Source organism: Zerene cesonia, chromosome 11 (assembly GCF_012273895.1).
Source record: "Zerene cesonia ecotype Mississippi chromosome 11, Zerene_cesonia_1.1, whole genome shotgun sequence".
In the NCBI taxonomy this organism is placed as follows: domain Eukaryota; kingdom Metazoa; phylum Arthropoda; class Insecta; order Lepidoptera; family Pieridae; genus Zerene; species Zerene cesonia.
This window is the reverse complement of record NC_052112.1, coordinates 1,651,016-1,678,702: the sequence shown is the minus strand read 5'-3', so window position 1 is coordinate 1,678,702 and position 27,687 is coordinate 1,651,016. Positions and strand designations below refer to the sequence as shown.

The 27,687-nt window shown below is 34.3% G+C and overlaps 1 protein-coding gene across 1 annotated transcript in view; it reads left to right on the top strand.

The window, feature by feature from the left end:
- The window catches only part of LOC119829982 (neurogenic locus Notch protein), a 127,421-nt gene that overhangs the window by 21,177 nt on the left and 78,557 nt on the right, over positions 1–27,687 (top strand). Inside the window, exon 2 of the mRNA XM_038352770.1 lies at positions 15,246–15,324. Within this exon, the coding sequence (XP_038208698.1) occupies positions 15,246–15,324 (79 nt within the window). The remainder of the gene's footprint in view (positions 1–15,245; positions 15,325–27,687) is intronic.

Here is a 27,687-nt window from a genome sequence, read left to right as displayed (position 1 = left end):
AGCTGCGTTCTGCGGTTTCACCCGCGTTATATCCGTATCCCGTAGAAATATCGGGATAAAAAGTTGCCTATATGTTATTCCAGTTGTGCAGCTATCTACATACCAAATTTCATTGCAATCGGTTCCGTAGTTTTTCCGTGAAAGGGTCACAAACACACACACATCCTTGCAAACTTTCGCATTATAATATTAGTAGGATTTTACAAAACCCAACTACCAGATTCGAACCTAGACCCTGACGCAAACTACGCCCACTAACCACTACACCAAAGGTTACAATGCTATAATCAAGTTCGTCTAACGCCAAACCTCATTAATTGAACTGATAACGTATAATCGAGACATAAGACATAAAAGACCGTTACAAAAACTGGCTCAACTCGTTGCTTTTTAATATTATGTACATAATTAGGGGACATTAGAGTGAACACTGAATCTTGGCAAAGAAACTTCACTTATAGGCTATAGCCCGAGCTAGTTCGCCTGATGGTAAGCGATCACCATTGCCTAATAATTTTTGCAGAGGTCGCTGAAAGTGCCCGCTTATAAGGGTTAGGGTGCAGGAAAGGATTGGAGGTAACAATAAAGGTGTAGACTGAGAAGGGTGAGGAAAAGGAAACAGACTTTATTAATTCGTCTTTAAACAATTAGAATGACAGAATATTCTATATAAAAGTTTGTTCAGGCATTGTCATTGATAGACATTGAATTTCATTGTATTAGATACCTACAATATCTATACGGAGAAAATAACACATAAAAATCTTATACCAGTATATATATAGGAAACATCATTATGATATTAAATACATTTCGGAAGTTTATAAAAAACCACTTTCATATGTTACGTAAGATAACCGCGTCTGTAGAAGCGAACTCGAATATTCTTCAATAATAACCGTTCATTATTCAATTGACGGATGTGATCTAATAAATTTGAATTATTATTTTAAACCAATTTATCCACAATTAATCTATGACCCCCAGAACGATTCTGATACAATCCTTTCGACATCAAAACGAATATTATTCAATCATACAAAAATTGAGCGCAAAACAATGTAATTAATAAAAAAGGAACAATTAAAACACGTGGCTTGATATCATCTAACACAAATATGACCGCTCGGAAGTGCGTTACAAGTGGAGATAGGAATATGATTCTTAATGCGCTAGAAAAGGATGGACTGAGGTACAAACTTCAGAGTAGATGCTATATGAAGAGAACTGTATTTTATAACAAGATAATGCTTGTAGGTTGCGTTGCACCGGACTAATCCAAACCTCCCCTCAGGAAAGCACATTTCATAAAAGGCTAACAAAAAACAAACGAAAAAATCGGATGCACACGTGGTTATGGGCTTATACAAATATGTCGCATTTGAACATTGAACCCTTTGCTGTAAGTAATAGAGTCTAAAAATTTTTAACGCAAGAATTTTTTATAGTTGTAACAGAATCTTATGAAAAAAAATCATGTGTTACGTATTGAGTAAATGAGACTTTATCGACAAAATATTGTCCAGGTATTTAATATATCAATTAAAATATATAGTAAGAATGTTATATTACTTCTTTTGAGTGTATAAATCAATAAGATATGTATAAATCTAAATTATTCATTAGAAAACTTTAAAAGCTTGCGATACATCTGACACTTCCTGCGTTTCGACTATAACGGAAACACGACCCTTCCAATTGGTTAGTAATTAGGCCCAATAGGGATCTTCATTTTTTATCTATAATTATTTTAATATTTATACTTTATGCTATATACATACTAGCTTTTGCTCGCAGCTTCGCAAGCATTCAATTCGGAGTAAGACCGCTTTCCCCTCGTTTTTTTTTCACATATACCGTGAATTAGTCTGATAGATAGTCTGATTAGAAATAACATCATAATCTGATGCGCCATTTTAAATATCTAAGCATGCAGACGTTGGAAAGAGATTTTGTTTTATACTATACAGTGATGATACACGTATCTTTGAATTTAATAATCAAAGACATGCATCGACCGCAAGATTCCTCTCAGAGCTACGACAAATATTTGTAGGACTTATGAATTTTAAATGGGATTGGGGTAGGTGGGATGGGATTAGATGGAAATGCTTTGTAGTTATGGCTGTAGGTATAGTGTATTCTTGAATGATTTTTTTGACCTTTATTGGCTTCATCTGTATGTTTGACCCATTGTAGAGGGACATATTTAATTTAAACTTTGTACACTTATCAAGTATTTGTGGTTATTATCGATCTTAGGATCTTAGGTTCTTAGGATCGCCAGGATTAATCTACAATAATATTATATAGCTGAAGAGATTGTTTGTTTGTTTGTTTGTTTGAACGCACTGATCTTAAGAACTACTGGTTCGAATTGAAAAAAATTTTCAGTGTTAGATAGCCCATTTTTTGATGAAGGCTATAGGCTATATATGTACCACGGGAGAATTTTAATAATATGTATATAGTCTATTCTCACTACTCAATTTTGTAGATTCAATCATTAAAGTGTATCCTTATGGTTTTTATTTCAAACTATATGTATGTATTATGCTTATTGCTAAAGGTTTACGTTAATGGAATATAAATAAAGTTATAACTATAGTAAGAGGTTGTAAATATGCAGTGAATTCAAATAAACAAAAATCCTAGATCAACAGATTAGATATAAATGGAATTCATTTATAAACTTCGTTTGTGAATGATGATTATGAAAACATAACTTCATTAAGTAATGAGATATCACGCGGCGCAGGCGCCGCCACTAGCGTAGCTATGGGTTAATTTAATTTAATATTTAAATGCATACGGTATTAATTGGTTACGTTAAAACTTAATTGTTATTTATTTTAGAAGGGATATAATTTATTTACTAGTTACACAAGCTATACTAGCTTTCCGCCTACGGCTTCGCACGCGTAGTTTAAGGAAATTTCCGTGAGAGTGGAGAGAGAAAAGTCGGTGTCATTATCTACTCTCCACTCTATTCCCAGACACAATAATGATACCTTAAAATCACTCCGTTGCGACGTGAAAGAATGACAAACAAATACACTTTCGCATTTATAATATTAGAATGTATTTCAGAATGAGTTTTTTAGAATGACTATAAACATACTATTTCTTTACAACCGGCTTCAAAAAACAGGAAGTTTCTTTCAGAATTTTCAGCAGGGTGATCCGGTTTTGATGATTTCATTGTTATTTGAAAGCTGGTGCATCCCGAAAATCTGATATTTAAAACGATAATTGAGGATAAACGAAGCAATAAACGAATCCCGTTTATTGTTTAAATTTGATCTGAATCTGACAATATTAATTTAAACAGCCATATAATTCTCAATTTTGAAGTGAAACTTCTTTAGAATCGTTGTGATTTCAAACCTGATGCAACGGAAACAACGACAGGTAAGAGACACAAATACAAAAATGTGTAGAATGAAGCCGGCAAAGAATGAGACAGACATATACATACTATTTTATATCTATATATATAAAATTCTCGTGTCACAGTTTTCGTTGCCATACTCCTCCGAAACGGCTTGACCGATTTTGATGAAATTTTTTGTGCTTATCCGGTATCTATGAGAATCGGCCAACATATATTTTTCATACCCCTTAATGATAAGAGTAAGGCAGAACAGCGTTTGCCGGGTGCAGCTAGTTTTATATATATTCATCTCATTCTTTTGTCGATTTACTGAAGCTTAACTTCAATCTTCTATATTTCCTTAAATATCTGATTATAACACACCAATTTATTACATCCATATATGAACAAATACCGTTTAGCAACCCTACAGTTCACGTGTACTAACACATGCGCAATGCCAGATGCCCTTCACGAGGGGCTGGGAATCGTCTATACATTTGTGATATACCGACAGAATTGTATTTTTTAACCCGTATGTGTACTAGCTTTTAACCGCGGCTTTGCACGCGTTAAATTCGAGTAGTTTAATAGATGTTACTGTACATATAAACCTTCATCTTGAATCACTCTATAAAAAAAATCTTCAAAATCCGTTGCGTAGTTTTAAAGATTTAAGCATACATACGGACATAGGGATAGAGAAAGCGACTTTGTTTTATACTATGTAATGAAAATACATTAAAAGAAGTTTTTGCGTATAAGCAACAAACACATCCTTACAAACTTTTGCATTTATAATATTAGTAGGATTAAAGGCTTATAGCCACGGAAATACCACTAATATTTCAATACTATATTAATTCAATATTAACATATTTAAGCATCCTAAAAGCTTATATTGACTTCAATCAGTTTGACATAACCTATCCTGCATTCACACGTCAAATAAAACTTGAAATGTGTCCCAAAATCCGAAAGAGATTTAAATTCAATTATGTTAAATTATAAAGTTGAAATGGATGTCCCGTGGTTAGGATACAAAGGGATATATTGGGAATAAGGTTTTGAATTTGTTAACAGTTTTTTGTGAAGCATCAGTCCCGAGTTCGGAAGGTATTAATAGTCTTAAATTAGTACTAGCGATCCACCCTGGCGGCGCTCGCGGTATATGTAAACATATACAGCATATGGTACTCAGAAAGATGAAAGAATGTTTAAAACGGTCCAGTAGTTTCTGACACTACTACTGCGAATGTTCACGGGCGGTGGTGATCGCTTCATCAGACGATCACAAGCTCAAATGCGCACTATGACAAAAAGCTTAACAGTACATAACACTCAGGAGTAATAAACTGAATATTTATTTATTTATTCACACCAAATATAACTTACTATCATTACAGGATATTATCCTAATTCGACAGTTCTTTTATAAAAAAGGGAAACAAAACTAAAATACTGTTTCATACAAAATAAACAAAACTTCTTATCATAGCTTATTTATAACAATAGCGAAGGTAATTAATACCTATACCTATAACCTTTGAAAACTCACTCAAAGCAAGAAAACACATCTATTTTATCGTGTAATTCGTTAATGGTACGGATTGCACAAATCAAAGGGGTTTTGGCTAATAGATTTGTCCTCGCTACTGGAACATAAAAACGGTAAAGGAAAAACATCGTGAGGAAACCGGCATGTCCAAGAATCAAAAGTTCGACGACATGCGACATCTGCCAACCCGCACTTGGCCAGCGTGGTGGATTATGGCCTAAACCCTCATAGGAGGCCCGTGTCCCAGCACTGAGAACACATATGGGCTGATGATAATGATGATGATGATGACTGGAACATATAGCAAAGGGGGTAAGATTCTTTTCCCTAAATAGTGACCTGCTACCCTCAAACACAAATTCTTTAAAATTCCCGGGTTGTATTCTTTGCCCCTTAACCCACTAAGTATCCCACCAGCTTAAAATCGCGCCTTACTTTTAATTCATTGTATCCCACCATACCCAGTACAAACCACGTAGGATACATAAGAGGGTATAAGGGATATCCTATTTCCTACTATACTACTAATCTTATAAATGCGAAAGTTTGTAAGGATGTGTGTGCGTTTGTTGCTCTTTCACGCAAAAACTACTGAACCGATTGCAATGAAATTTGGTACGTAGACAGCTGGACAACTGGAATAACATATAGGCAACTTTTTATCCCGATATTCCTACGGGATACGGACTCACGCGGGTGAAACCGCGGGGCGTAGCTAGTACTCTATAAAGCTTCATATACAGGTGTCGCATGAATTTATTTTGAACTCAACATACACAATATAAATCTATTAAACCATCACGCCAAGGTCTGTTACGATAATTGTTATTATTTCCATATTTTCACACGACTACGGTGATCTAGTAATCTGAAAACCAGTTCGACCTTCATGGTCGGAAACGGCTGTTGGCCGGACTATAATCTGTGTTCAATCATTGACAAATTAACTATTTATATGCTTACTAATGTTATAAAAGCGTATTTGTTTGTTTCATGTAACAACGAAGCGATTTATAATAGAATTTTTGAATCTAGATTCTAGACCAATAGTTCGTTGTATTTATCACATTTCCTAAGCTTTTACGTTTTATACCTTCTAGTACTTTTCTATTTATTTCTACGACCATTTCACGAAAGATTTCTCAAACAAATCTAAAACAAGAAATACAATCTATCGTCGCGATAAAACGTTCACTCACCTCTTTCAATATTAATATATTTAAAGCAAAAATGATATTTGCGTAGGCGCTTGTAAATAGCGATAATGTATGGGGTAGCTATGGAAATTTTGCATTACCATATCGGATATCTAATAGTGGGAGTTTTATTCATGTTATATAAGAGAAGAATGGAGTTTTAGTTTACTTGTTTTGTTTAATTCTAGTTGCCCGGCCGGACTTATTTTTTTTAGCTTCCCGCAGCTTTACTAGCGTGGAATTAGGATATTTAAAAATGATTTAGTGACTGTCTGTCCTGTTTTATCCCAAGAGAGCATTTGATTGGGATAAAAGGTATCCTAACACCCAAGCCAGCTCATACCCTCTCTGTGTACCAATTTTCATCAAAATCCGTTCAGTAATTTCAGCGTGATTTACGGATAAACATCGAAACAAAAAACTTTCACATTTATAATATAGTGATATATGATTTATATATTTTCTTTATTGCATACACAGAAATTTTAACAAAAACAGCATATGGGCATATCTGCTCAAAAAATTTCATGAGAATCGCTTCTGCTGTTTTCGAGGAGTAGTATTTTCTTGTGTTTGATTTTAAACGCGATTTATTAATTATATTATTAACCCGACGTTTCGAATACTTACATATTTAGAGATTTAGATGGTATTTAGAAGCGCATAGGTTAACTCGTTTTAAGTAAATATCTCACACGATTTCAACAATGGGATCGCGTAGGTCTTAGTGCATCGAAACGAGAGATCTTTCGAGGTACAATGTTATCTAGTAATTAAATACAATGCCTAAGCTATACCTAACTATCTAGGTATATGAATATAGATACTAGATTTAGCCCAGTTTGTTACTATGGTTAATCTTCTTTTATAGTCTTATGTTAAAAATTTCTTAGGGTTTATTACCTAATAATATTGTAAATGATTCGCATTTATATTTTTAGTTAGTTTGTTCGCTTGTCCTCACATCATAACGGAGCGATTTAATGATATAATATTTGTGTTTTTAGATAGTTAGGAACGTAGAGTGAACTACATTTAACTTTGGTAGAACTACTTATTACCATGGAATATCCTTTGATTACACGAGCAAAGCCACGGGCGGCAATCTGCTTGTGTTTTATACAACAAAGCAGGTTTAAGAATGTTTAATAGTTGTTAAGTTTAAGAGACTAAGATAACTGTAGGATGAGAGTATATAACGATGGGAAAATATCATTACAAGGATGTCCTTCTGGGTGGTCTTGGCTTAAGTATATCTAAATGTTTATAATAACGATAGTTAAGTTTTATTTAAGTACTAGAACAAAACGTGCTCAAAAATGTTAAATGTTATCTTAATTACAAAACTAATGATGTATCTTAATCATCCTATCCTACTATCCTTCCTACTATCCTTCCTACTAATATTATAAATGCGGAAGTTTGTGAGGATGGATGTACGTGTATGTGTACGTTTGTAACTCTCTCACGCAAAAACTACTGAACAGATTGCAATGAAATGTGGTACGTAAATGGCTGGACAGCTGGAATAACACATAGGCAACTTTTCATCCCGATATTCCTACGGGATACAGACTTACGCGGGTGAAACCGCGGGGCGCAGCTATCTTGATAATTCTTGATAGAGTAATTGTTATAAAGGCAGTATTGTATTAATATTCTATATAGTTAAAGCATTCAATTCGTGTAGGATATATTTTCAGATGTTACGGTGACAATATAAAGATTTCAGAAGCGTGTCTTATCCGTTTAAGATCGCAGGAAATAATAAATCCCTTACGTATAAGCAAGTGAAACTATTTCAGGAATTTCTATCAATAAAGCGTTGTATTTTTTTTTTTTTTTTTTGTTCACTATTCTAAGTGATTTATTATCTCTGTAAGGATCTGCTATGGTTTATGATACATATATATTTTTTAAGTTTATTGTTTTAACAACTCATATTAGGTGTTACCACGAAAAAGCGTCAGTATATATTTAAGCCTTTTTAAATAATAATTCAAGAAAAGCAAGAATCTATCTATTTTATAATAATACTAGCTCGCCCCGCGGTTTCCTACGCGTAAATCCGTATCCCGTATTAATATCGTGATAAGGAGTTGCCTTTATGTTATTCCAGTCGTCCAGCTATCTGTCTACCAAATTTCATTGCAATCAGTTCAGTAGTTTTTGCGTGAAAGAGCAACAAACACACACACCTCCTTACAAACTTTCGCATTTATAATATTAGTAGGATAAATACGGAATTATAAAAAGTAACAACGTTCGAAAAGTTATATAAAGCGAATATTAGATTCTAGTTTTTGTTCAGTGAAACTCACACCGACCTTATAAGGCCTAACCTGAGCTATTAAAACTATGAATTATGTGCTCCCTTATGTGTAACTTCTGATATGGTGAGAGAATAGATTTATTGCGAAAGATGTGTACCGTCAGCAATGAACGTCTGTGGACTAAGAGAAATATCACTTCAAGAAAATAACATCAACGTTCAAGGAATGCCATAATGCCAAGTTTTTTTGTTGAAACATCATTATATATTATTACGTTGCGGACTGTACTTTATTTTTGACATTGCGTTTTGACTTGAATTGTCAATGTTTCATCATCAGCCCATATATGTTCCCACTGCTGGGACACAGGCCTCCTATGAGGGTTCAGGCCATAATCCACCACGCTGGCCAAGTGCGGGTTGGCCAGCGTGGTGGATTATTAATTGTCAATGTAAAAGGTTATAATTTAATATTAATGAATACTAACAGTCTACCCGAGATTTCACAATGTAACCTCTTTTTGTATCTATCCACATATCAGAAACAATAGTCAATGGCCCTCTGCCTTATAAAGTGAAGCTGGTACTTCCTTATACGAGGTTCTTGTATGGAGGGCGTATAAATAGGCTTAAACTAAATCTATAGCGGTTTGTTCAAAACACAATGAGGAATCGGCATAATGGATTCTACATCATGATTGAGATATATTTAAATGGCATGAAAGTTAAGGTATTTTCTGACTCCGTATAGTGGTAATTGAAAAAACTACTGAACCGATTGCAATGAAATTTGGTACGTAGACAGCTGAACAACTGGAATAACATATAGGCAACTTTGAATTCCGATATTCCTACGCGATACGGACTAGCGCGGGTGAAACCGCGGGACGCAGCTAGTTTTCCATAGACAAACGATGCGAGTAGGCCATTTCTGCGTACTCAATTACGCTTCCTAAATACTAATTGTCAAACCCAATTAACAAAAGCTATATTATTATCTTCACACGAGAAGCTTTATTTCGATTTCCTGTTATATTACATAAGCATTAAGACATCTTCAGACGGATGTTTCTTAATATAATTTGAAAAGATTATGTAATGAGATTAATAAAATTATACCGAGTAGTTGTGAATTGTGATAAGTAATTTCCGAAACATTAATAGTACAAGGTTATATATAGGTACACTAGACTAAAGGCTAAAATCAATTGCCTTTCAATTTAAGTGATGCGTATAGTGGTATCGAAATTCTTATACTAAACTCTGTATTAGTATGACTTTTATTAAATACTTATTAATGAAATACTTGTGTCTTACACGTAGGTAACACTATATATTACGTTTCTGTAAAATTTCATTCATAATTATCCAAGGACAAGTCAGAAATTAATATCTCACATTCGACATTTTCAACTAATATTCCAAACATTTTCAACCGATTGACATAATTGTTTGTATTTAATAGGAAATTTTTATCTAGTCACATCTAAGATTTTGGAGTGGTATCTCCTCCCCGTTAGTGACCTTTTTTGTACAAAACGCCATAACTTCCAAACCAATCACGCAAAACAGCAGTAGCTGAAAAATGAACCAAACCATCCGATAGTCCATAATCTTCCATCCACTGTTCCAGCAGCACATTGATGTGAGGCGCGCCGGATGCCACAATACACAGCGCATCCGCAATCACGTATATGTTATTGTGTGCTAGTGGGTCGCGTCACCTTGCCGGCCTGGGGACGATTGTACTTGCTCTATTGAGTTTTGGGATTATTTATAACTAGCTGCGCCCCGCGGTTCCACCCGCGTAAGTCCTTATCCCGTAGGATTATCGGGATAAAAAGTAGCCTATATGTTATTCCAGTTGTTCAGCTATCTACGTACCAAATTTCATTGCAATCGGTTCAGTAGTTTTCGCGTGAAAGAGCAACAAACACACACATTCTTACAAACTTTCGCATTTATAATATTAGTAGGATAGTAGAATGAACTACTATCGTATTTGGTTATTTATGGAACTTTAATTTCGTGGTTATTTTAGTTAAATAGCTAATACGTTACTTATTGATTACTTTTCCTTGTCTAGTCTAGTCTAGACTATATAGGTGTACACGAAGTTTTATTCAGATCAGTATTTGTTTGACAGAACACACTTTCACGTTTACGAAAGAGGTATTCAGTAGTACAACATACGACGAAGGAAAATACTTTAAAATTTTTATACGTAGATACAAAGTCTATGCGCGAATCGTCCCCAAATTAACGTAAAGTAATAATAACATCTGGAATGTTCCACTCTTCTATGGTCCTGCGCACACGCGTGACCGAAGGGTGCCCACCCTTCACACATACATACACAGATGTTGTAAAATTATTGTATCATTGTGGATGTAATTGTGATGACATTGTATTATAGTTATAATGTATATGTAATATACTCGCTAGCTTAATGTGAATATAGCGTTATATAGTTTATATTATATACTACTTTTCCGCTGGTTTAATTTTGAATTCGTTTTCTGTACTATACAAAACACTTTAACCCACTTGAGCAAAAGCACCATACATTTTTTTTGGCTTCTCCCTTAATATACGACTTACAGAAGTTCTAATATATTATTTATCCACTAAGGATAATTAATTTAATCTGACTGCGACCTATGCACCGATGCGTACCACTTACTTTCACAATATGTTTGTAAATCCTACTAATATTATAAATGCGAAAGTTTGTAAGGATGTGTGTGTGTTTGTTGCTCTTTCACGCAAAAACTACTGAACCGATTGCAATGAAATTTGGTACGTAGATAGCTGGACAACTGGAATAACATATAGGCAACTTTTAATCCCGATATTCTTACGGGATACGAACTTACGCGGGTGAAACCGCGGGGCGCAGCTAGTTATAAATAAGACTATCCAACAAATGTTTGGGCAAGATTAAACTATGACACACAAGGGGCCAATTACATCGCCAAAGATTTCTCTCGTTGTGTGATTAAAATTCCCAATCTGTCGATTGTTTTGCCGTGAAATTGGTAATGCATGACAATTAAACTCGTGTAGTTTACGCTGGTCACGCGATGTGATGACGCGATGACATTTGATAATATTAAGACTTGAGGGAAGGAGGTTGTCGTGTGTGACTGACGCCCGCAACTTCGACGGCATGGTCAAAATAATGTTATAAACTTTCATCCCCTAGTGACTAACGCCTACAGCTTCGACTGCGTGGTTAAAATAAATTTTCAATGGTATAATCACCCCCTTCCCGATTTCATCCCCTATTTTCTCTTGGAGGTAGAATTTATGAAATTCTTTTCTTATTAGATGCCTTCATTATAGTGGCTACCTGTATGACAAAATTCAACCCGATCGGAACAGTAGTTTGGGCTGTGCGTTAATAGATTTTTACACCTTTGTATTACATATACTTATTAAGAAGAGATTACTAAACACGCTATAAACTTTAACTAATAGATGCAAAACAACTATTAAAAAAAGTAAACAATCGAATCGTCTACAAAAATGATAGATCATTCTAGAAAGACTCCATTATGTTTACAAATAAACACGCGCCCGTACACCAGTAGCTAATAAAATCCAAGATCCAATGGAGTAGTGCTTCAGATTATTAAGCTTCCTGAATTTAATATCGATTGTAAAAACTCTTTCAGTATTCTGAATAATAAATTGTTTTGCGACTAATACGCAAGTTGTGTTTAATGGTCCAGTAATAATTTTTAACATGTTTTATGTTTTGTCCAACGTCTATACAAAACTAGTCTATACTAATGTTATAAAGAAATATTTGCATGTATGTATTTTTATATTGGCTCAAAAGGTACTGGACCTATTTTAAAAATTCTTTCACTGTCTAAATGCTTATCACTGATTAGCTTTTGCCCGCGACTTCGCGCGCATTAATTCAGAGTAATTTAATATGGTATTGTGCATACAAACCTTCCTCTTGAATCACTCTATCTATTAAAAAAAATCCATCAAAATTTGTTTCGTAGTTTGAAAGATTTAAGCATACAAAGGCACATAGGGACAGAGAAAGCAACTTTTTTTATACTTGTAGTGATTTATAAGAAAAAAAACACACCCGTGCAAACCGAGATGAAATTTTTAATTAATCCAAAACCACACATATTTTAACTACATAACCTACTAAACAATATTACATAAAGAATACATGAACAAAGTGAAAAAATAGTTATTAAAGTAAGTGACACTTTTGATACACTAAACTACCCTCGCTTTTCAAATCTTATTTTTCTCTATTACTGGTCAAATAACAATTAATTAAACATGCATAAGGACAATTATCTACCTTCTCTTATAACATCTTCAACGTTTCTCCGAATCATTATTGTTTACAGAAGCCCAGCGCATTTTAATCTGTTATCAAATGCAAATTGCGTATTATTATAATGTTATATAAATGATATATCACAGTACATTTCTCACGGATATTTCGCGGAAGTGTTTGTGGGCGAAGTTATTTTTATATATGTATATTCGGTTATCAGTAACGCTTTCCCACGGTGCGTTATCAGTGTTAAAAATATTAAAATATTTAAAATGTAACGATTCATGTTGCGACTTGTCGCGTTTCGTCCGTTCAACTGCGATTGGTTAATGATATGAATTCAGGGATTTACACTGTTTTTTGTTATAAATATTTACTGTATTAGCTTATACATAATATACCTAACTTGATATGTGTAAACTTCAAATGTTGAGTGAGTCGTAGGTACATTCTATATTATAAAAAGTAGAAAACCAACTCAATTCCTAAAGTATCATTTGTTTCTTACAATAAACGAATAGCACGCACACAACCGCACTTAAATATCCAAAACACCTATCAATATCACATATAAGTGCAGGAGTCAACAAAAACTCGATTCAGCGCCATCTGCCGCCAAATACCGTCGGCTCACGAAATCGCTTTGCCTATATTAGGACAGATAAATTATGCATGAACGAGGCGATGCATTAATTTCACGATTTCGTTAAAACCGGTAAACGTCATCGGTAAAAAAGCAATCCTTGTACGGATGTCCGATAACCGGTTTTTGTCGTTCGTTCTGTATTGAAGCTCAGTTCTCAACTGTATTATAATTGAATCATGATATCCGGGTTTTGGATGGGCAAGCGATGCGACCTCATGGTATTTTGCATTATTTTCAACTACTGGATGGACACTAGTTTCCAATATCCCTACTAGTATTATAAATGCGAAAGCAACTTTGTCCGTCTATATCTTCTTCACTACTAAACTGATTGGAAGGAAATTCGGTATAGAGATAGTTTGATACACGAGATAGGACATAGGGTAATTTTTATCCCGAATCCCACCGGAACTAGAACTATGCGGATAAAATCCGCGACTGTTTTTTTCATTGACAGCGCGGACGAAGTCGTGCGTGGATAGCTAGTTTTATGTGAATAAGTTTCATCTACGTTATTGCTCAAGAAAGTATTAACATAATAATATGTTCGTCGGTCGTTTTGTCGAAAAGAAGCAATAGTTATCTATATAAGGCTGAAAAGATACAGAATAACTTTCGCATTCTAAACATTCTAAGAATGTTTCTAATCTTCAAAGACAAATCATTACGCATTACTGAGTGATCACAAAATCAGATCTAAAGCCGAGATACATCTTTTCGTCTTGAGATTCGTCTGAAGATTGAAACGATTCGGAAGTTTAATCGGCACTAGAATTAACAATCGATAAGATCCGTGCATCGAGACCACCCACTGTAGCGAATTAATCGATTCTTCTGAAGTATGAAAAAACGCATTTGCATTTTTTGGCTTGTCCCATTAGGTGTGCTGTGTTGTTAATGTTCCGATTGTCTTTTTAATTAATGACAATGTTAATAATACGTCAACGTTTTTACATAACTTAGACACAACTAAAATAAATAAAAAATTAACAATTAAAAACGACCAATCGTCAACCAGCGTTAAGAAAAACAGTGAGCATACTTCGAACTGTAAGTACACTGTTCATATGCAAATATAATATACTAGCTGTCCGTCCCGGCTTTTTCCATGGTACATATATAGCCTACTAGCTTTCCGCCCGCGGCTTCGCTTGCGGAGTCAATGGGAGGATGTAGAGGCTTAAGGTCTGCAAACGACCTAACGCCTCTGCAAATAATCATGGGCGGTGGTACCTACCATCAGGCAGCCCACCAACCAGCTCCTTTACTTACGATGACATAAATAAAACATTCAGTCCCGGGTTTATTCCTGTAAAAGTAAAATTATCTTAATCTCAACGTTAAACTTTGATACTTATCGTATAAGCAAACATTCTGACAACTCGGGCGCGCGTGATTAGGAATTTGACAAGGGTAAATATATATTACTTATCCAAATATCCTGGTTTACTTTTTAACCGACTGTGAAAAATGGGAATTTGTTTAGCATTGCGTATTTATACGTTTATTTAATTCTTTAATACAGTATTGCTATTTAATAACTAAGAATATATGGAAGATGACAATCCACGGAATGAGGTCGCTTAAGAACCACAGGACAGTTTTTTGGCATCATTGTTATGTACATGTTACAAATTATAAAAAACAAATGTAAATTTGATATTATTTTAAAAGAGCAACTACAGTTTCTTGCCGGCTCTTCTCTGCAGAAACTGCTTTCCGAACCGGTGGTAAATGTTAAAACTATGTATAATGACGATTCAAAAGTGTTTCTATAAGAAGTCTTATTGAATAAATAAATGTTTCAGTTTAAGTTTGCAACAACAACAATAAGTTTGACAAGTAAAAAATATCTTATAATACTCACTATGTGTTATATTTCCAGGTTTTGTCTCATGCTCTCCGTCCCCATGCAAGAATGGTGGTACGTGCCTCTCCACGCCGCGAGGAGAATATTTCTGCAAGTAAGTCAACCATTTTGCTTATTATTTTTAATTATGTATTTACTAGCTTTTGCACGCGACTTCGCACGCGTTAAATTTAGAGTAGTTTAATAGATGTTATACGTATAAACCGTCCTCTTGAACCACTCTTTGTATTTAATAAAACCCCACCAAAATTCGTTGCGTACTTTTAAAGATTTAAGCATACATAGGGACAGAGGAAGAGACTTGGTTTTATACTATGTAGTGATCTGTTGGTCAACCGACCTCCCAGAAACTCAATATTCATGGTTTTTGAACAGCTTGATGCGATTTTTTTATTTGATAGGACATTGTTGCCATTTGGTCCTATTTGAGATTTGGATTGGTATATCCCCACGAAAAGAAACAGAAGAGTTACTTTCGCATGTATAATATTAGAAGATGGCTCACTAGTATTAAACCCTCAATATTGTATTATTCTATATCAATTGATTTTGATGTAAACCACCTGTTATTATACTGAATCAAATTAAAATAATATCAAAATATAACCGTTATTGGGGTGCAATACACCCTACACTTAAGTGTACGCAGATCACCCTAAATGCATTAATATATTTCGAAGCATCCAGTTATCTTCCTTATGTTTTATGCATCAAGGATCAAATTCTCGTGCTGCAACATTTTTTTATGGTGCAATACCGAAAATGTATTTTGAATCTTAACTACAGCCATCTAGGGGTGAAGATCGATTGATTGAAGTGGGACAGATGCGCCAGAGCTCAAGTGTTGTTAATTGCATTGAAAAAACCTACGCACTATAATTTTATGGTTTTCACTTGTTATGCGATCCATTGGTATAATTTCTAATTAATAAAGCTACCATATACATATTGGAGTTGTTTTTAAATGTACATAAATGGTATTTTCTTGTGTTTGATTTTACGCGAGTATTATACATTTTGAAATTTAAAAAAAAATACGGGGAGACTCCCGTGAGCACGCTCGCTGTAAAGTGTTCGAAACGTCGGCTCATTTATGTCATTATTTTTAACGCAATAAAGAATTTTAATTTCATTGTAATTACACAAAAACGGCGGGTTATATTTAGATAAAATTTTACATCCGTTGTTTTTTATACAATACGAATCTAATTTGTAAATTTTCTACTCTAAATTCTGACTAATTTTCAAAAAAGGTTCACTTGCACTAAACTAAAAACAAGAAAATATCTTATTACTAGAAGTAACCCTATCATAATGCCTTTGAAAGCGCACCTCTAGGTCTCTAGCCATTTACATACCGACCTATTGTGATTGTCTTAGTCTGAACATATCCTATAGCCTTATATGTCATGCAGGATGGCGGGCAAAATGATGGGAGTACTATTTATTTTAGAATTAATAAATTGACGAGTATTTAACTTTTATAAACACAGTCGAATTAAAAAAAATTGCCTTATCAATCTTTAGTCATTATTGAAATACTTAAAGTTTATTATTTAAATCGTATTGAGTATTATATTTGGCTTAAAATGAATTACTTGATTTGAGAGTATCTCACACACTGAAAACAAACTTAGTAAATTAATATTAAAACAAATAATAGTTTAAAAAAACTATAAAACACGCTTTAACAAAAATCATATTTTGCAAATTGAAAAATGGAATAATTTTATCAAATTAGTGTATTGTCATCGGTCCTCAATAAATCTACAAAGTTTGAACGAAATCTGGCCGTTTAAAGTGGGTCAAAATCGCGCCCAAAGAAGTCGGTTACAAACAAACATACAAACAAACATACAGGTGAAGCTAATAAAAAGCGTGTAAAAAAGTCTGTATTATCAAATCGAAGCTAAGTTTAATAATCGTTTTATCATTGCGAAACTTATTCGAGTGATCCTCGAATTAGCACGAATAAAACCTTAGTAAATACTGCAATAAACATAATAAGTGAACCTCATAACCAATAATTCTTTTATCAAAAAAAAATCACCGGAGTGTCTGGGGGGAGCTTCCACTCCATAATTTAAAATGAGGATCAAATGACAACTAAACCTCGTTTGAATGCGATCGAATTAACCCTCGTTTTTGGACGATTACAAATCGAGTTATTCTCGATCGCAACTCGCCGGAGCGAAATAAAAACGCTAGTACGGTTGCCGCGGCTTTGTATCCATCATTGCAGGGCTCATTAAAATCGCTGCCCTGTATGGAAGCACCAGATACGGAGGTGAGAGGACCGTCGTTACGTGCGGAATGCTCTGATTATGTATACTTATTATAGTTGATGTATCCACGATCGGATTTTCTTTTGGAATACTAACATTTTTTAAAACAATCGATTTTTAAACAGACTTGATTCATTAGAGGGAAGAGTTTTGCCTGTATGTTTGAGTGTAATCAACTCTTTTAGACTCGATTTTGACCCACTTTAAACGGACAGATTTAATTCAAACTTTGTACACTTATCAAGGATCGGTGATTATTCATATAATCACGAGTTTATCGTATTAGGATAATAGATTAGGATTGCCAGGATTAAATAATTTCCTTATGCGGTATACTCTGTATAGGTGAAGTAGTTTTTTAGTTGGTCCATATCATTAAAGCGTGTTTTTTTAGTATTTTTTTAACTTTATTTTTTGTAAGTTATGATTGTTTATGTGTGTGTTGCAAGTGTACAACAACGATATTAAGCTGCAGATTTTTATCTGTACACGCTTATCTCAGGAATTACTGGACCGATTTAAATCATTCTTTCACCATTGGATACGTACGTAATCAATGATGCTGTATATATGTATTACGAAGCTGGAGCGAAACGCTATTGAATGATATAGTTTAAGCTTGGTTCAGTTTGAATTGGATAACATGTCCCTATATAAAAACGATTAGATACGGGACGATAATTATTGAAATTTCTATAGTTATTATGTTTAATATAGTGACGAAACTGTTAAAATATGTTATAAAAGCAATAATAAAAAACAAAGATGCTTTAAAAGCTAGTAAGCTGTCAAAAAGAACCAAAAAGATATCTATCATAGTAAATTTAATCTATTATGACAATCGCCTAACCGAACTTGCAAGTAATTTTTTAGCGCTCACGATAGATGTGAAAGATAAAAGATAAAAGATAGACATCGGTGTCGGTGACCTATAGCTGGTGGGCGGGCGGCACAGTTCGGTGACGTCATAATGCATTCATTTCCCGTTACAATAAGCGATTATTTGTGTCATATGCCATGAGTTAATTTATGTTTAGAATTTGTCGTGGATTAGTTCAACTAGCTATCCGCCCCGGATTCGTACGGATATATTTAGGCATGTTATATGTACAATTTATCCGTCCTCTTGAATCACTATCTGTAAAACTCGCATCATAATTTGTAGTTTTGAAGATAAATGTAATGGACAGACAGCGGGAAGCGACTAAGTTTCATACTATGTAGTGATGTCGTTAGAGTATTGATATTTGTTTATTCTAGCTGCGCTCCGCGGTTTCACACGCGTAAGTCCGTATCCTGTAGTAATATCGGGATAAAAAGTTGCCTATATGTTATTCCAGTTGTCTAGCTGTATACGTACCAAATTTCATTGCAATCGGTGTAGTAGTTTTGGCGTGAACGAGCTACAAACACACACATCCTTACAAACTTTCGCATTTATGATATTAGTAGGATAGGATAGCAGGATGTTTACTATTATTTAAAAAGTATATTACCGATTTTTTTTAATTTTCAATGACGGATATACAAAGCACAGATTAATCAATACAACACATCTATCATAATATGACATGACTATATAGCAATTATTAAATTTATCGTTTTAGGAAAACGCGCAGGTATCAGCGCATGGCGCCTCTATGCGGCATTTATAGTTTCGGCTCAATCAACCGAAAGAAAGATCATCTCTAGTTATAACTAATTCTGTTTCCTATACAGAAATATGACTCTTTAAATCCATATTAATTGAATTCTATATGCCTTTTTATTTGTAAATAATAAACCAAATAGAGGGCCGCTGTTAAAATTTTTACGAGGTCGTTATGTCGGTCAACATTTGCTATTAAAGTAACACTTAACGGACAGACAGTGAAACAGTTTTATGTATCCAATTGTTTAATAGACTGTAAACGGGTAATGGATGGCTTTTTGTATGGTTTTTGGATGTTTAACAGCTGTTGGGGAGAGCTTATTGTATACTGAATGCAAGGTGTGTTTCGGGAAGAAATTTCTGTATCTGTGGTAGTAAATTAATTATCTGTGGTAAAGTAGCTGTACCCACGATAGTTCTATAGAAGGTTCTGGAATAAACACACCTTGTTATACGGGACTATATCTATTATATATAAAAGAAAGTCGTGTTAGTTACACTATTTATAACTCAATAACGGCTTAACCGATCGTGTTGAAATTTGCTACAGTGATAGTTTGAGATACTAGAAAGGACATAGGATAGTTTTTATCGCGGAAATCTAACGGGAACTGGAACTTTGCCGGTACACACCAGGTCTTTCTTTCCTGCAACTACGCGGGCAAAGCCGCGGATGAAATGCTAGTTAAATATAAGAGTAATAACATTTTCTTAATTTCCTATGTGATTTTTCTATTGAATGTGCTTAAAAAATGTTTGTCTATAAGGCGAGATAAGGTCAAATCCCTTTACCGTGGAGCTACTATTTAGTCACCTTGAAAGGATTTTAAAACGACTTCAAAAAAGAGGTTCTATATGGTATTTTTTGTGTCTGTTACCTCAGGACTTTTGACGGGGTGAAACAATTATGATGATTTTTTTTTAATTTGGAAGCTGGTTTTTACCTTGTCAAATAAAATTTAGTGTATCTGATGTGTGTGTATGGGGTCTATTTTTTTTTTGTTAAGAATAATTATATTTTCTACTTATATACCCCTCCCATATAAGCAACGTTCAAACTAGTTAGTCTGCTACAGTTGAGTACAAAATTCATAAATATGAAGCTATGACGTCATTGACCCTCAGAAAGTTCTAGATCAATTAAGATGAGCGTGAAAATCCAATAGCCATACATAACAGTTGCTCTCGTGTAATAGCGAGTTACAAAATATTAAAACGCTTCTTATGAGTCATAAGAAAATTACTTTTTTTTTTATTGTGGGAAATTTTTTCGTTCACCATTTAGTCTATTTATAAAGTCTGTGAGCGTTGTTTTTTATGTACGTTTTGAAATGCTTAGTGTACTGCCTTAAATATATAAATCAGAATGTTTGATTATACGCGAGTTTTGTCCTTTATTCTATACTAGCTGCGCCCCGCGGTTTCGCCCGCGTAAGTCCGTATCCCCTAGGAGTTTCGGGATAATTTGCCTATGTGTTATTCCAGTTGTCCAGCTGTCTACGTACCGAATTTCATTGCAATCGGTTCAGTAGTTTTTGCGTGAAAGAGCAACAAACACAACTTTACAAACTTTCGCATTTATAATATTAGTAGGATAATATGTGTAACATGTAGTTTATTTATTATTTTACATAATTCAATGATTTGTAGGGCCCTTAGTAATTGAGATTTTTAACACTGGAAAATGAGAGCTGATGGGAGTTATTAGTAATATTTTGGGTGCTAAACTATGGATTTATGGAAACTTTCATCTCAATTAGACAAAACCAATCACGTCAACTACTAAGAGTCAATCTTCAAATCTTGTTAAACTTGTTTTTGTAAAAGAGAAAACCCCAAAACTTTACGTATACAAAAGCCTTATAATTCATTGTTACTACATTATAGCGTATACGTATTCAGAACGTATCTTTATTATATTACGACACGCGTAACTCGCGAATAAGAGCAATAAAATAAATGTACCCAATTTTGGGTAATTTGTTGAGCGAGGTTACACAACCCGGTGTGAACTTAGACGCGCAGTAACCGATTTCCCAAAACAGATAGACGGTTTTGATGTATTATTGTAGTAATGTTTCAATCTATTTATGCTTTTACCCTTGTAAAAATAGCGAGCGAAGCGTATTATAGCTTACTAGCTGCGCCCCGCGGTTTTGCCCGCGTATGTCCATATCCCGTAGGAATGTCGGGATAAAAAGTTGCCTATATGTTATTCCAGTTGTCCAGCTGTCTACGTACCAAATTTCATTGCTATCGGTTCAGTAGTTTTTGCGTGAAAGAGCAACAAACACACACACACACACTTCCGTACAAACTTTCGCATTTATAATATTAGTAGGAAATTAGTAGGATGTAGGGCTTTGTTTCGATAGTTAGATGTATTCCTTATTTTTTGTAATTTTATATGTGTGTATGACTGTTTTTAAAATAGTTTTGACGTAAAACGATAATGTAAATGACACCAGGTGCTGAATCTATTTATTATATATACTTAGGTATATGTAACGTTATAAAAAGTTCAGAGATAAAGACAGAAAAGTTTTATGCAACCATTATTGTCCATGCATATTACGTTGCATGTAGAATCAATGTAAAATGTTCATGATTTGAAAAGCAGCTACAGAGTTTGCCGGCTCGTCTCTGTAGAAACTGCTTTCCGAACCGGCGGTAAATAACTGTAATAATAATGTCTTATGACGATTCAGAAGTGCTTCTATAAGAAGACCAATTGAATAAATAAATGTTTGAGTTTGAGAAGGTTGACGATATCTGCCATAGAAAAATTCACACGCTGCGGTCAAGTGAAAGCCGATGAGTGACCGAACGCAGCAAGGACTGTTGAGTAACAGTTGAGTGTCACTCAAAATGGTCATTCGCATTGTCTTTGCTCGTGAAATGGTGATTAATCGTTTGTGTTTGCTTTAGTTTCTATGGGAGTCATTAATTTTGGAATGGATTATTTATTTAGGTTCATTATGCTTTGTTAAGATTATTTTTATTGTATATATATTTTTAAGAAAATGCTTTTAGTGATTATGCTAAAATAACCCTAATTGACTACTCAATTTCATTATATTAAAGGAAATTGTATAAATGATAATAGAAGTTTGATCGAATTTTTTACCATCAGTAATATCGCGATTTTCGACCTTTTTGCTATATTTGAAACTTGTTTTATAAAACGATTTTATTTATAGAAATAGTCAAGAAAATTAAATAAATAAATTACACCTAAATAAGTTTCATTATACGATTATAACTGTTAAATGTTAAATGATGACTTCCATGTAATTATAAAGTTTCTTGCTTAAGTCGGGTTGTTAAGTTATCCTAAGTGAAGCTAAGTAAATCGGTTTATGATAAAGCAGAAGGACATTAGCTTAATCGCACCCTTGACTACCTTGTTACGCCGGATTTCATATAAAAACTCTTTAGTTCTGATGAAGGATGTTCTGTACATTCATTTCTTTTTTTACTAGCTTGGTCACGCGTATTCGACTACTGTGAGGTAGGTATATAATATTAACTCTGAAGTTCTTATTAATTTAAATTCCATGGATCTTAGAATGACAAAATATATGTTAAAAATCTGTGCTTCTAAAATAACTTTGTTCGAATAATAAACTTGTTGTTGCTATATCTATTAAATCAAATAATGACACGTTTGTCTAAAATGAAAGTGCAACTGTATTTCAAAAGTCATTTCAAAATATCTTCAAAATTGCTGTTCCGATTTGCAACTTTCGCCGGAAAAAGATAACGAGTACCCAAATAAAATTGATCTCATTACTCTAACTTTAGAGTCTAGTGTTACGATGATGGTCATCTAACAAAAGAAATATAAAACATTGAGAATGTTAATTAAACAATATGTAAAAGAAAAAACAAGAATTCACCATTCCGGATCTACGACAATTAAAAAATAAAAATAAAATTCAACACGTATTTAAATTACTAAAAAATATAAAATACTCATTTTTAGTATACTGAAAACACAGTAGCTATGAAATCTGGTCGTAAAAGCGACGTTCTTAGTACAGCCCAATTTCACAACCGATCTCCAAAGGGTAATATTTGAGTTGTTTTCCAAAGCTAATAGCAGTCACTTCCTTAGCTGGAGATGACTCGGCACTCGGCGTGAGAAGAAATAATGTTTTTTGGACAACGTCCCCACTTAGATCGTTATCATTTAAATCTGAAAGAATTCGTCCAGAAATTTCTTTATAAGTTGTACAATTTTATCGAAAGCGTATGTTATGTGCTTGATATTTACAGATACGAAATATGGTAAAATAAAAAACATCCTTATCGACCTTTATTTTAATGCGAAGGTAACAATTATTGTATGATAGGTTGTCACGTCTGATTATTCAGATTATCTACTATATAAAAATAAGTCGGGTTTTCCTTCCTGACGCTATAACTCCAGAACGCACGAACCGATTTCCACGGTTTTGCATTCGTTGGAAAGGTCTTGGGCGTCGTGAGGTTTATAGCAAAGAAAATTCCGGAAAAATTTTAACAGAAAAGCGGGAAAAACGAAGCCATCTGGTGGCGAAACGGAGTTCGCCGAGTTTGCTAGTATTATATATGAATGGATAAAAAAGTTGATAGATGAAACCTATGCAAGATAAAAAAAGAAACAATATTATTTATGTAGAACGAAAAATAGTGTACTTAAACTAAAATTAACTATTACATCCATAAAAGCATAAATTAGCTATGGCACAGGTGTCAACGCCCGCCTCCATACTTAAAATGATTTCCACAGATTTACAATTTAATCAAAAATCAATTTATACTAAAATAGCAAATTAAAAACTTGGATTTTAGCCTAAATCCTCTTGCTGAGTACCTATGTGATAATGATTACAGAATTACGGATACACAAAACGTCAATGGCTATAGAACAATATTTAATTGTAACGTTTGCATTAGATCCCCACACAAACCCATCAGAAAACGTTATCGAAACCGTTTCATACATCATCGCTGGGGCACGTACAAAAAGCATAAAACATAAATCTAATACACCATAATGTCCATTTCAAAACTATCTTCGAAATATCATCTACGAATCTCGCCGCAAAAGGAAAAACCGAAAACCAATAAAAGATAATAGAACCATTGAATGCAACCATTATTATGCGATGTCTCGGAATGCTCTTTGACGGACCCGATCTCAGCCAGTGATTAGGGATTTTACAATCTCACACGGGCGTCTTACTTCGTTAGCGGTCTACGACAGGCGGAAAGAGCTGTGGATAACTTCACAACATATTATCATTTCGTACGTGATCCCAGAAAACTATTGTCGAAGACAATTCATCCAAAACCTTCGGATATACACGAGCGGGCGTTTACGATAACCTCTTAAGATTTTATGAACCCGGTTTTCGACTTTGCATACGATAAATGGACGATCAAAAAACAAGTTATCGGATGCATCAATCAAATCTGTACTTTAGTGCCCCTAGTTAGGCTACAATTTCTTCTGCTACAAAAAAACCTGACTCCAAAAACGTGTTGGTAGCCACACGAAAAAAGATTAACGTCCTTTTAGTTTTATACATACATAAGACGTTAAAAGGGTTCATCTTAAATTGCTAATACAGGTTGTATATCATGTCTCGTCCTGCCAAATGTCGCTTTATTTATAACGTCATTCACTTCATAAAAGTGACCACTGTAAGAGACAATTTGTCAGAATATTTACGTAAAGTATGAGTTGGTTTTTTTTCGCAAGTGAATTTTTATAAATCGGTGAAGATTCTTTAAAATAAAAGCAAAATTTGCCGACTTTCGGCAGGAATTTCTCGTTAAGCCCGGCGGGAAGGCATGCGAGTATTTGGTGCTATTATCTTGCTGACCGGTTTGGTCGAATTTAAAACAATAGCTTGCGTCTGCCCCAAGTTCCTTTACCTGCATAGTTCCACTATTATAAAAGGAAACTGAATCATAACGATAGGCTTCTTAGAATATTGCTCAGCTTCTAAAATTGGTAGCGAAAGATGAGATCGATCTAATTTATGAGACTTCGAAACTCAAACGATAGGAATCTGTTGATAATTTACCAACTCACTGTTGAAATAACGTCCACTTATAATAATGATTGTCAGTAAACCTTAGTAAAACAAATAAATGATACACAAGATATTATTCTTATATGGCTAGCATTGCGATTTCCTGTACAATATACAAGCCAGTCCATAAACACAATTTGGAGTTGAGAACGTAATTGCCTTTGGCCTTTGCCCAGTCGATCTTCGGCCATGCTTCGTACTGGTTGTCATAGTTTTGCTTTTTCGTAGCCAATGCAAATATAACGAAGCTCGTGTCTTGAATAGCTGCTTAGCATAAACATAAGGGTCAGCCTTTGAGCAGTAAATTTTAGTTTTGTGTGCGGTAATGGATAATTCTAGTTGACTAAAATAGTTTCGCAACGCCTCACACATTCACGGTTTTGGGTTGCTTAAAATCTCGTGTTTGTGAAGGGAACTGGATAAGCGTTAATTATAGGTTATTTTAGTCGTTATATTGGGCTAAGGTTTTAGATCAAACTAATTTATTTATGGTTCTAGGACCGCTTATATTTTCATTTAAATATGTCTTATGAATATTTTAATGTCAAGAAGTTTGTTTATAATTAAGAATATTAATTAATCTTAGTGTTGAAAATAAATAAACATACTTCTGTTGACCATTCTCCCAGAGTCTTATATGTAACCTGTAACTATTGATAAATTAATTCACCAAATCCTAACCACTAATGAATATGCACGTCGCGTATAAGATCTCGCATCCATTGGTAAACGTAAAGCTATTTCAATTCCAACAATCTGCGTTTAACTCTAAAATTCAGCGTTACAAGACATACAATTACCGACCACATCTGTCTCTCCTTACAACTCGCGTAGCTGTTTACGAGTATTTAATTTAAGGAAGCTGTCACGATTGCAGCGAGTCGCGCTGTAATCGTTCCTTTGAATTAACTATTTACATCTTTACTTGATTTATTTTTCGAGAGACAATACATTTGATAGTTCATTTTGAAGAAATGTGAAAAGTATTGGCGATAGTCTTTTGGCTCCAGTAAAGTCGATAGCTTTCCTGGAAGTTTCTGATATGCTTCTGACGTTGACCAGTGGAAGCGGTAAAAACTAGCTTCGTGTTAATATCGCTCCCGCTACCGCTTTTCTGTTATCCTAACGCGTCCTAAGCTACGATGTTACTGAATTGTAAAGTGGACATTTAGAATTGCAACATCAGTTAGCTGGACCGGGCCATTTATCTTAGCGGGACTTGTTTGAACTTTGAGAGCGATTTTCAGTATGTAGTTCAATTGGTTTTCATATATTGCTATGATATTTATTTGATTTCTAGATCGACGATCTCTATTTCTTTCTAGATCGACGCTTAATTGATTAAAATTAGATAAGTAATTCCTTGAAAGTAACAAACAATAAACTTCATTGCGGTCGAGAAAGATTAAATTATGATATTGTTATAAACAAACGTACATCATTTTATGATCCTTAATTTTATTTGCACTCCAATAAATATTTATCGTATCCCGACCATGGCCATATCAAAGTTGACTCGACCTGCCTTTAATGAGATTTGCGCTATATATGGCATTCGTTTGTTACAGAGCAATCGTCTCGGGATTCCTGTATCTGATCTCTTTGTTGCATTACTGCATTGATTTGCAATCATTGGGAGATCTTAAAACGCTAAATTGTTGATGCTGCTCCTTATTTCAATAGGCAAAATCCGATTAGATTAAAACTCCTTAAATAGTAGTCTAATTTATTACAAACCTGACATTAGTTGTCTTCGTTAGCTTGCCAGGCTGTCTTCGATCTGATGTTGATGCTTGAATCTGTGAGAAATTTAATAAATGTTCATTAAGTTCCTTCGAGTTTCGAAAGACCACGATAATAAACTTGTAAATGTAGACTTGCTTCGTCTTCCTTAACGTCGCTGTTCATAAAGTCGAATCTTCCAAACTCAACGCAGTTACATCTTATCTCCGAAAAACATGACTCAATACCCAAGTTCCAGGTACAGTTAAAACTTGACCGTGAACCGAGCGCCATTACTTTTGTGTTTACACGGGTCACGTTATCATAATCCAAATCTTGATGACAATGTGAGCAATAAACTAAAACCGACACGACCGCGGGTGTTACCTCAAATGCGACCTTATTACGAACGGTGTAGAGTCCAGAAGAAATGCCGATTATGTTGCTTTTCATGTGTGAACACCTGAGACTATCTCGATGCCGTGAAGCACGTCTGCTCCTCGACCGTCATACTTTATCTGTAATAGCTAGCTTTTAATGGTCTGTGCTATTCTTTGGTCCACATATTGCAATCACTGAGAGTTATTGTTCGATTCTCATACTGATACAGCGAACCCTTTGTGAGGCCGTACAATATTAAGAAAGGCATAAATCGAAATTCGAATCCTACTATCCTACTAATATTATAAATGCGAAAGTTTGTAAGGATGTAT